Consider the following 11,144-nt stretch of genomic DNA (forward strand, 5'->3'; position numbering starts at 1 on the left):
GTGCATTTAAAGTTCCTCCATGTCTTTTCGTGGCTTGATAGTCCTTTCTTTTTCTCCCTGACAATGATAATTTCTAATCTGTTTCTATACATTTTACTTATTTATCACGTTTATTGTTTGTCTTCTCCACATGACCGTATGTTTCACAAGGACAGGGATTCTTGTCTGCTTTGTTCACTGCTGTATCTCCAGTGCCAACAATGGTGTTCCGCTCATGGGCGGTGCTCAGGAAACACAGATTGGTTGAATTGAGTCACTTAGAAAAAAACATTTTATTTTAGAGAGGAGGGAGAGAAAAAGGGCAAGAAACATCAATGTAAGAGCTAAACATTGATTGGTTGCCTTCTGTCTGTGCCCAGGGTGCAACCCAGGCATGTGCCCTGATCAGCACACTGGCTGGGGTTTAATAAGGTCATTTCTTAAATGAATGAACAGCGCATCTAACTGAAGAACAAACTTCTACCCAGAACCCTCCTGACAAGAGAATCTGTGATACATAGTGTTTAGTTTTCTGGATCCTTAGTTTCAACTCCACGACATTTGACCTTGGGTAAGTCACCTAACAGGCTTGCGGCAAGGACTAAATGAATTAGTATACATAAAAGTTCTTATAACATGCCTCACAAGTGTACATGAGCAGTGATTATTATTCCGTGCAGGAAGACTCAGAGGAGGAGGTGGGAATGAAATGCTGGTTGGCTGCTCAGAAATGGAAGAGTGCTGTGAGCCTGCAGCACGCAGGAGACTTGCAGATGACCTGAAGAAAGGAGGTGAAGTGTGTGTGAGGGGGTACTAATCCCATTTGCTCACCACTGTACAGAGCACTTTTACATACTAAACATTTTTTTCATCCTCCAAAAAATGATCATGTCAGGAGGATATAATTTTACCCACAAGAAAACTAGTTAGGGAAGTGATCGACTTGCCCAATGGAATCATATGGTTAAGTGGTGGCCCCCAAATTCTCATCCAGAAGTTTTGATTCACACCTTAATACAGTCACTATTACCTACGCAGACTTTCAGCGTGCGCAGGGGAGTCGTCGGTCCACCGGTACTGTGACCCCGGGCAAGGTAACAGAACCCCTTTTAATAACCACTCCCAGGTTGTGAGCGGCTGCCAGCGCACCTATCTGAGGAGGCTTGCGGGCGGCTACAGCGCGCTTGAGGGTGCACACCGGACTTCCTGAAGAATTCTGCAAGTGGGTGCTGATTACAATATAAAGGGTAACTCTTTCCCCTAATATCCCTCCCCTTCTCCCGCCTCTAGGGGGCGGGGCAACAAAGCGCGGGAAAACTGGCCTCGACTCCACCCCCACCCCATGCTGGGGGCAGAGAAAAGTAGAGCTCTTATGTGGGAAATAATTGTGTACGTGTTTGTGTGTGTGTGTGTGTGTGGTCGTTTGTCCCTTTTCCCAGCTTCCTCCCCTGTTTGGGAAGCCGACCAATGTGCCGCTTTAAGATCCCATTGGAAAAGGCCCAGGCCACGCCAGCACTGTAACGTCACCTCTCCCCTACTTCCGGTCTGCAAGCCCGTTCCCGGCTTCAGGTGCCAGTGCCTTCAACACTCCCAAACCCGTTCCGCTCCAAGACCTCCCGCAAAGGAAGGAGCTATGGGTGACGCCATCGCCCGCCCTTGGAGCTGGCCCGCGTGAGGACCCCATGCATTTAGATGTTTTGGCGATTTAGATAGTAGGAAAATCGCAAGAAAATAGTAGAACAAATTACGTAATGTTTTGGGTGACGTCCCATTCTGTGACTTCTGCACGGCAGAACTGATATTGGGATTTAACTTGAGAAAGCGCAAACGGATCCACACATGCCCGGTCCATTTAGAGCCTAAGAGGTTCCCCTCGAGTATTCACCAAATAGAAGCTGAGAGTGCCTTAAATTTGTATAAGCAAGCTGCAGGCTTTAAGGATCGCGGCCAATAGGGAGTGAGGGGGCGGAGACACACCTGGGATAGTCACCGCCTTCAGTAGGAAAGCAAGGAATCAGATCGGCTTCTTCCTAAACGACAGTACCCGCTGCCAATCGCTTTTGAGGTGCACAGATGGGGGCAGGTGGGCCCCGGCATAACCAATGATGAGAAGCATCTTCGGAAGGACTAGGCTCTTTGCCCAATGAAGCTGGGAAGACTATGCGGGGCTTGTTCCGAGCGGCAGTACTTAAGGCCAACCCAGTGCGGGGCTGGGAGGGGCGCAGTACTGAACGACGAGGAGATTGGCCAATGGCGAGTACGAAAGCGGGCAGCCCAGACCGGGAACGCGGAGGGAGCTGAGGAAGGGGGAGGCTGAACGGGAGAGAAGCAGGAAGTAGCGGCGGAGGCGGGGAGGGCGGCGGCAGCAGGAGGCGGTGGAGACAGCGGCGGCGGCGACTGCAGCGGCTGGAGCAGGGGCGAGACCGCCGGGGCCCGGCCCGCACTGGGAGCCAAACAAGTGAGCGTGGCTGGGGTAAATACCCGCCCTTGGCCCCGCCCCCGGGGGGGCGGGTGACTACCCTGCCCCTCCCCCACTTGGTCAACTACCCCCTTCCCCGCGTCGCCCCCCTGGGGCGGCTTCTAGGAAGGCCCGGACACCGCCACTGTTCCATGGGGCGGATGGGCGAAACTCCCAGCCTGTTGAAAGCACAGTCCCTAGCCGGGTAAAGTGGAAGGAGGGTCGGGGGTCTCCAAGTCCTGGTGCTCCCAGCCCAAAAGGCGTCCGAAGCGCGGCCCAGGGGCTGGAGGCTGCAGGATGTCGCGACCTAAAATGGTGTCCGAGTCCGAGGGTGGGGGTAGGGTCCATGGGCAGGCCGGAGCAGAGCCTGCACCCCGACTGGGCGCGGGTCAGCGTCCCGGCCCGGACAGCACTCTGGCTCGCGCCCTGGGCTGCCCTGCGCCTCCCTCTCACTGCTCAGTCTCGAGGGAGTCGCGGGAGGCTGCGGGAGGAGGAGGCTGCGCCGCGCAGGGAGGCGAGGGGAGGAGGAGGTCAGAGTTGGGACGGACCCCGGCTGGAGAGCTGCGAGTGTCGAAAACACAGTGCCGTCCCCAGTGCTGTCTTTCCACACGCCTAACCTATTCCCGAGTGCTTCTGGGCCCGGAGGTGCTGTGCGGCAGCTCCCCGAGGGCTTGGCTTGGCCTGGCCTGGCCGAGGCCCGTCCTTTTCGCTCGCCGGTGTGAGCCAGAGAAGCACCTCATGCCTCAGTTTCCCCTCTGGCTTCTCCTATGTGCACCCCGCCCCTTCTCTGAAACCCCGGAGGTGATCCCGGCGCCAGTCCTCGGCAGATGGCAGGGACTTAATTCCGCCCGCTGCCCAGCTTGGCTGCAGTCTAATCGCCCCCGGCCGCCAGCCCCTCGTCCTCCTCTGCGCTGCAGGCCCTGGGCTAGGGAAAGGGCAGTGGAGCCCCCACCTGCCCCGGGCCAGTTCACCCTCTTCCTGTTTAGCCCCTTCCTTTGGCTTTTGGGGAAGAACGGGGGTGGGGGAAGGCGGGGGTTGGGGGGGCGTGCTGGAGCCCAAGAGACAGGGCGCAGCAGCCGCAGAAAGGCCTGGGCAGGGAAGTATGGGAAGGCTCTTCGGCCTTGAGCTCCTCTGCTTGGTCTGCTGTCTGTTCTGGCTATTGGGTGACCTCTAAGTCACTTGGACTACAAAGGGGGAGTTGCTGGGGGGAGATGAGTTTGCAGATGTTTTCTTAGAGCCCCCACTGATCTGTACTACACCAGCCCTGAGTGAAATGCAGCTCAGGCCTCCAGGTCAGGAGACAGCCAGGCAGAGGAGGGCCTAGCAATCCATCAGGGGCAGAGGCAAGAGAATGGCTTTGTTTAAACCCACAGCCTGCAAAATTGGGGTGGGTGGGTGAGGAGTGCACTCTCTTTTCTTCCTGTAGTTGGTACTCTCTCCTTCTACCCCCACCTTGGTCCCAGCATTGCCAGCTGCCACCTGCTGGGACTGTCTCCAGTTACAGTCTAGGACTGGAAAGAGGTGAGAGAACTGGCCATGGGAAATGGCTTGCAACCTGGGCAGGGAAGGTGTAAGGGTGGAGACTTCTTTAGTTGCTTCTTCCTAGATATAGATACACTTGTGGGAAAAGCTGGTAAGGGAACAGACGTGGGTGCCCCACAAGCTCTAGGCTGGCCTTGTTATTTTAATGACACATAAGTCTTGTGGAATTTTTTTCTTTTTGTACTGGGCAAGGTTGGGGTTGGGCGAGACTTCCTGGGCTACTTTTGCCAAAGGAAAATTAAAAGGGTGAGGAGTGTGAGGTAGGGAGTGAAGTGGGATGAGGAACTCAGAGTAGAAATGATAGGGACGAGGAGGCCTGGCTTTTCCCCCATTGTGGCAGCTGTGCTGGATAAGCTTGTACCCTGGAGTTTTAGCCCTGAGAGCACGGTGGGGAGGCAGGAGGGGCGGGGCAGGGGAGAGCGGAGGCACTCTGGGGAAGGTAGATGAGGGAGCACCAGGTGTTTATGACAGGAGAGTCCTAGTCTGGGGCCCTTGTGACCAGGCTCCTTGGGGTTTTCCCTTCTGTCTCTTTTCTTTGTCTCTTTCTGTTCCTGTGTCTTATTCTATCTTGGTTTCTTGGGCCTTTTCCCTGAGTTCACTTCTCTCTGTTAACCAAGCTAGATCTTCACGTGCCAGTGAAGACCCCAAGTGCCCCAGACTTGACCTTACAATGACCCCTGAGAGGCCTAGATTTCTAGTGTTTACTCCTTCCCAGCCCCTCCATGACCTGACATGGCCTTGTTCGTTCTAGCTGTAATAATTTCTTGTATTCTGGGTTCTGTCATATTTACAATTTCATACCATGCTCTGAATAACCCTATGATAAATGGATTAATTGCCCCCTCTTTCATTCAAATTACAAAAGTAAGGGATGGAGTAACTTGCTTATCCAGCAGGCCATTGATGAAACTGAACCTAGAATCATTTCTTGTGTCTTGATTTAAGTCATGGAACCTTTGTAGACATGGTTTTTCAGATCTCTGTGGACACTTAGAAGATCCATGAAGAATATGAATGGATTCCATGCTGCCCTGAATGAGCTTTTAAAACCTAGAGCATTGTGCCCTTCCTCCTCCTTAATAGTGGTATTGATTAATCGATTCTGTGCTGGACACAAGAGGGGCTTGGGTGGTTTCAACCAGCTATGCACTGAACTCCCCCTATCTCTAGTACCCTTCTCTTGTATGTATATTTCTGACAAGTCTTATTTTCCTCTGCTTTCTTTGTACCTTGTTGTCTTCTGTGGAATGTGCACACCACTTTTATTCCTGTTTTAGGGTTTGGCAAAGAAGTGCCTCCACCAGCTCTCTAGGATTTGCAGTGTGATGAAGGTGTACCCAAGTCAGAGTGTGCATGGGTTCTGAGAGCAGATCAGTACAGACACTGTGAGGGAGGAGGTGCAGAGTTTCTGCTTCCAAAGAGCTCAGTTTCTCCCTCTTCCTCCTGTTTTCGTTAGGTCTGGGACCTGCCGCCATGGGAGACATGAAGACTCCTGATTTCGACGACCTCCTTGCTGCCTTTGACATCCCTGACATCGATGCAAACGAAGCCATCCATTCTGGGCCAGAAGAAAACGAGGGACCAGGAGGCTCAGGGAAGCCAGAACCCAGTGTCGGGGGTGAATCTGGAGAAGCAACAGCAGTAGCTGCAAGGGATGGCCCTGGGGTTTCAGCCCAGGCCTCTGACCATGGCCTACCATCGGCGGACATTTCAGCAGTCAGTGTCATTGTCAAGAACACTGTGTGTCCTGAGCAGTCTGAATCCCTGCTTGGAAGTTCAGGAGGGGAGGGGACCCGGGCGGGGGGTACAACTAAGGAAGGGCCAGTGGGGCCTCGTCTGATGCAAAATGGTTTTGGGGGCCCTGAGCCATCCCTTCCAGGAAACCCCCACTCGCCAACTCCTCCCAGTGGGGGTACATGGAAAGAAAAATCCATGGAAGGCAAAGCTCCTTTGGACCTCTTTGCTCATTTTGAGCCTGAGCCAGGGGAGCACCCTGATCCCCTGCCTCCTTCTGCACCCTCCCCACCTCGGGAAGGGGCCATGACCCCACCTCCTTTCCCTTCTCCCTTTGAGCTGGCCCAGGAGAATGGCCCAGCCCTGTTGCCTCCTGCTTCTCCCACACCACTGGGCGCCTTGAAGCAGGGCAGCTGCAGCCCGCTTCATCCTCAGAGCATAGCCCGGCTCGGCTCAGGCTCTAGCCCTGAGGCTGTGGGCATCCCTGCTAGCACCTCGCCTCCCCAGGTTGCTGGGGTTCCCTTCTTCAAACAGTCTCCAGGGCATCAGAGCCCTCTTGCCTCCCCAAAAGTACCCAGCTGTCAGCCCCTAAAGGAAGAAGAAGAGGATCAGGGGCCAGTGGACAAGTCTCCAGGAAGTCCCCAGAGTCCTTCTAGTGGAGCCGAGGCTGCCGATGAGGACAGCAATGACTCTCCTGCCTCCTCCAGCTCTTCTAGGCCCCTCAAGGTGCGGATCAAGACCATTAAAACATCCTGTGGGAATATCACAAGGACTGTAACCCGGGTCCCCTCAGACCCTGATCCCCCTATCCCCTTGGCCGAGGGGACCTTCCTGGCTGAGGCTAACCTCCTAAAACTGTCCCCTGCAGCTCCAACTCCTGAGGGTCCAAAGGTGGTGAGCGTCCAACTGGGTGATGGCACGAGGCTAAAGGGCACTGTGCTGCCTGTGGCCACCATCCAGAATGCAAGTACCGCCATGCTGATGGCGGCCAGCGTGGCCCGAAAAGCTGTGGTTCTGCCTGGGGGCACTGCCACCAGCCCTAAGATGATGGCTAAGAATGTGCTAAGTCTGGTGCCCCAAGCTCTGCCCAAGGCTGAGGGGCGGGCAGGGCTGGGAACAGGAGGACAGAAGGTGAACGGTGCCTCTGTGGTGATGGTGCAGCCTTCCAAGGCAGCCACTGTGCCAGGGGCAGGCGGCGGCACAGTGATCTCACGGACCCAGTCCAGCCTGGTGGAGGCCTTCAACAAGATTCTCAACAGCAAGAACCTGCTGCCAGCCTACCGGCCAAACCTGAGTCCACCTGCTGAGGCTGGACTGGCCCTGCCTCCAACAGGCTACCGCTGCCTCGAGTGTGGGGATGCCTTTTCACTGGAGAAGAGCCTGGCGAGGCACTATGACCGCCGGAGCATGCGCATCGAGGTCACCTGCAACCACTGTGCCCGCCGCCTGGTCTTCTTCAACAAGTGCAGCCTGCTGCTGCATGCCCGGGAGCACAAGGACAAGGGGCTTGTCATGCAGTGCTCACACCTGGTCATGAGGCCTGTAGCTCTTGACCAGATGGTGGGGCAGCCGGACATCATGCCCCTGCTGGCTGTCCCACCTGCCCTTGGACCTCCAGCCTTGCCTGCCTTGGGCAAGGGTGACGGGGCCATTACCACCTCCGCCATTTCTACAGTTGCTGCTGAGGCCCCTTTGCTGCCGCTCTCAGCGGAGCCGCCTGCTGCCCCTGCCACCTCTGCTTACACGTGCTTTCGCTGCCTGGAGTGCAAGGAGCAGTGCCGGGACAAGGCTGGCATGGCTGCCCACTTCCAGCAGCTTGGGCCTCCTGCCCCTGGGGCCACCAGCAATGTGAGTTGCCTTTCACCTCCCTTCGCTGGGAAGGGGCAGCCCAGGGATAGGATCTAGGAAGGTGTGAGGGGCTTGGTTAGAAGTAATGGGGGACAGGCCACTCTCCTGACTTACCTTGTTTCAACCCCTTCGACAGGTGTGCTCAACCTGCCCCATGATGCTCCCCAATCGCTGCAGCTTCAGCGCCCATCAGCGCATGCATAAGAATCGACCTCCCCATGTCTGCCCTGAGTGTGGGGGCAACTTCCTGCAAGCCAATTTTCAGACCCATCTCCGGGAGGCCTGTCTGCATTTTTCTCGCCGTGTAGGATACAGGTGCCTCTCACCTCCCCATAGTATCTCTAAATTCCCCCACATGCTTGCAGGTCTCATGGTTCTAGCACTAACCTCTGAGATGCCCTCCCTACCCCCATCTTTCCGGCTCAATTCCTTGGTCCTGGTGTGCTGACAAGCAGAGATCAGGGCCCTTTGGAGTGCCAGCTCCGCCCCAGCAGACCTCCCTCAGGGATTGGGTTTGCAGCTCCCCCCAGTCTCCACTTTGCTCAGGCTCCTCTGCCAATTCACTTCTCAAAGTCCACGGAGGAGAGTGGGGTTGGGGAGGGCATGGAGATGGTCCACCTCACCACAGCGTCTCGCGTGTCCTCCCCCAAGGTGCCCCAGCTGTGCAGTGGTGTTTGGGGGTGTGAACTCCATCAAGTCGCACATCCAGACGTCACACTGCGAGGTTTTCCACAAGTGCCCCATCTGCCCCATGGCCTTCAAGTCTGCACCCAGCGCCCACGCCCACCTCTACACCCAGCACCCCAGCTTTCTCACGCAGCAGGCCAAGTGAGACCTGGGATGAGGATGAGAGGGGGTGGGCCGGTGGGAGCTGGGTCCTGGTGGGGCGGGGTGTCTGCACTGTCCTCTCCACCTGCACAGGATGATCTACAAGTGCGCCATGTGCGACACGGTCTTCACTCACAAGCCCCTCCTCTCCTCACACTTCGACCAGCACTTGCTGCCCCAGCGGGTCAGCGTCTTCAAGTGCCCGTCTTGTCCTCTGCTTTTTGCCCAAAAAAGGACCATGCTGGACCATCTCAAGGTATAGGAGTCAAGGGCTGGAGGTGGTGTGCTTAGCTGTTTCGACCTGGTGCAGGGGTCACATAACCTTAAAGGACAGGAGAAACGAGGACTCTGGCAAAGCCAGGCCCTTGCCCACAACAGCCATCCCCATTGTCTCCCTTACAGAACACCCATCAGTCTGGTCGCTTGGGAGAGGAGACTGCTGGGAAAGGGGCTGGGGATGCCCTTACAACCCCCAAGGCTGAACCCGAGGAGCTGGCTGTGTCTCGGGGAGGAGCAGCTCCCCCTACAGAGGAATCTTCTTCAACCTCAGAAGAGGAGGAACTACCCAGCTCTCCAGAGCCCCCTCGTCCAACCAAACGGCCCCGGCGGGACCTAGGCAGCAAAGGCACAAAGGGTGGGGGTGGGGGCCCTGGAGGCTGGACCTGTGGCCTTTGTCACTCCTGGTTCCCGGAGCGTGACGAGTATGTGGCTCACATGAAGAAGGAGCATGGCAAGGTGAGCCAGGTGGGCTGGAGGGGCAGCCTGCGGACTGTTCTGTGTGGCAATGCGGCTGGGGCCTGGAGCCTGGCTCTGAGATTCCCCACTCCCTGCTCTCCTAGTCCGTGAAAAAGTTTCCCTGTCGCCTGTGTGAGCGATCCTTCTGTTCCGCCCCCAGCCTGAGGCGCCACGTTAGAGTCAACCATGAGGGTATCAAGCGAGTTTACCCATGCAGGTAACCTTTTTCCTCTTATCCTTTCCTCTTTCTTTCTAGCAGGTGACCTCCCCATTCCCTACCCCCAGCTCCCAAAGTACTTTCCCACCTGTTTCTTGCCCAAGTGGACTGAAGGTGGAGGCCTCCCTCGCTCTGGTGGTCCCCCTCCACTTGAGCCACTGACCTTGGTCTTTGGGCTGTGCCCTTGGCGCCCACCCTGCCCACTCTCACCCTCTAGGTATTGCACAGAGGGAAAACGCACCTTCAGCAGCCGCCTGATCCTGGAGAAACACGTCCAGGTCCGGCATGGCTTGCCCCTCGGGGACCAGTCTCCTGGCCGGGGAAGTATTGTGGTCCGGGGCCCTGGTGCCAGAGGCCAGGTAGGCAGAGGCCCTGTGTTAGGGCTGTGGGAGTGGGAACTTGCAGAGTTACAGACTCTCAACTTCCAGAGGTTAGGTTGGGGGTGCCAGGGTCACTGAGGGTGATGGGGAGGCCCAGTCTTGATTCATTGTCTTCTCCAGGGGCCAGGACGAAAACGTCGCCAGTCCTCCGATTCTTGCAGTGAGGAGCCTGATAGCACAACACCTCCAGCCAAATCCCCCAGGGGTGGACCTGGGTCGGGAGGCCCCCTTCGCTACAGGAGCAGTGGCTCAGTGGAGCAGAGCCTCATGGTGGGGTTGAGGGTGGATGGCGCGACCCAGCAGTGCCTTGACTGTGGCTTATGTTTTGCCTCCCCTGGCTCCCTGAGCCGGCATCGCTTCATCAGCCACAAGAAGAAACGGGGTGTGGGTAGTGCCAGTGCCCTGGGCCTGGGGGATGGGGAGGAAGAGGTGCCCCCTCCGCCGAGGTCTGATGCAGAGGTTGGAGATTCGCCCTTGCCTGCCTCTGGAGGCCCACTGAGCTGTAAGGTCTGTGGCAAGAGCTGTGACAGCCCTCTCAACCTCAAGACCCATTTCCGCACACACGGCATGGCGTTCATCAGGGCTCGGCAAGGGGGCAGTGGGGACAACTAGGCCTCGGACCTGGACCGACTGCCCCCCTCCCTCTTTCTCGGGAGCCCGGGTCACTGCTGCTGCCTAGTCCCCAGGCTGGGGAGTTTCATCGTAATTCACATTTTGTTCAGTTCTTCTCCCCTAACCCCCCCGAGACGACAAACTTGAGCATTATAGTTATTTGCAGTCCTCACTTCAGGTTTGGCCCTTGGGTCCTAGTAGAGCGGGCCCTCCATTCGTCCTTTCTTATCCCAACACTAATTCCACTCCTGCTCAGACCCTGTGTGGGACTGGGGGTGGGAGGACAGGTCTTAGGCCTGCTAGATGGTCCAGGGAAGGACCAGTGCTGGGGCAGTCAGGATACACTCCACAACCCCTGCAGGCAGCCTTTGGGCCTGGCTGTGCTCTGGCACCACCCCTGTGACTCCCTGGCACTTGAGCCCCCCACCCCTACAGTGCCTTTCACTTGTTTCCCCCCACCCCAGAAATCCGGGGGCGGGGGGGAGGTGGTAGGGACGAGTCCTGTCAAGGAGGGCCTAGGGAGAGGAGGGGACAGGTTCTCAGGAATCCTTTATTGTAGTGACAATACTAACAGTGGGGGAAATGGGAGGGAGAAAACCAGACCATTAAAACTGCTTGTGGTTTAATCCCCATTCAGGCTCTTTCTATGTGACTTGGACAGTGGATTTGACGGAGGGTCTGAGAGTCCACAGTGTGGAGGCCTTGCTCTGGGACTAGGTGACCAGGACAGGCAGGGAAAATGCAGTCTTTGTCCTCCACCTTGTTCTGTGGGGTACCTTTTGTATCCTAGACACGGGCATGTGTTTACTCA

At 56.6% G+C, this 11,144-nt stretch overlaps 1 protein-coding gene across 6 annotated transcripts; it reads left to right on the forward strand.

The window, feature by feature from the left end:
• The first annotated feature begins 1,561 nt into the window (after window positions 1-1,561).
• ZNF687 (zinc finger protein 687) lies at window positions 1,562-10,965 on the forward strand. Of its 6 annotated transcripts, none has more exons than XM_053914643.1 (10): window positions 2,257-2,452; window positions 3,864-3,958; window positions 5,436-7,561; window positions 7,698-7,876; window positions 8,213-8,389; window positions 8,483-8,645; window positions 8,792-9,124; window positions 9,229-9,341; window positions 9,559-9,700; window positions 9,842-10,965. In XM_053914643.1, the coding sequence occupies exons 3-10, from the start codon at window positions 5,453-5,455 to the stop codon at window positions 10,331-10,333; spliced, it is 3,708 nt and encodes a 1,235-aa protein (XP_053770618.1). In that variant the 5' UTR covers window positions 2,257-2,452; window positions 3,864-3,958; window positions 5,436-5,452; the 3' UTR covers window positions 10,334-10,965. The 6 variants fall into 6 exon arrangements, with proteins under 6 accessions (XP_045059408.2, XP_053770618.1, XP_045059410.2 ...); XM_045203475.2 differs by having other exon boundaries at window positions 2,257-2,437; XM_045203473.2 differs by lacking the exons at window positions 2,257-2,452; window positions 3,864-3,958 and adding an exon at window positions 1,562-2,236.
• The last annotated feature ends 179 nt before the right edge of the window (window positions 10,966-11,144 follow it).

The sequence above is a fragment of the Desmodus rotundus genome, chromosome 12 (genome assembly GCF_022682495.2).
Source record: "Desmodus rotundus isolate HL8 chromosome 12, HLdesRot8A.1, whole genome shotgun sequence".
NCBI lineage: Eukaryota > Metazoa > Chordata > Mammalia > Chiroptera > Phyllostomidae > Desmodus > Desmodus rotundus.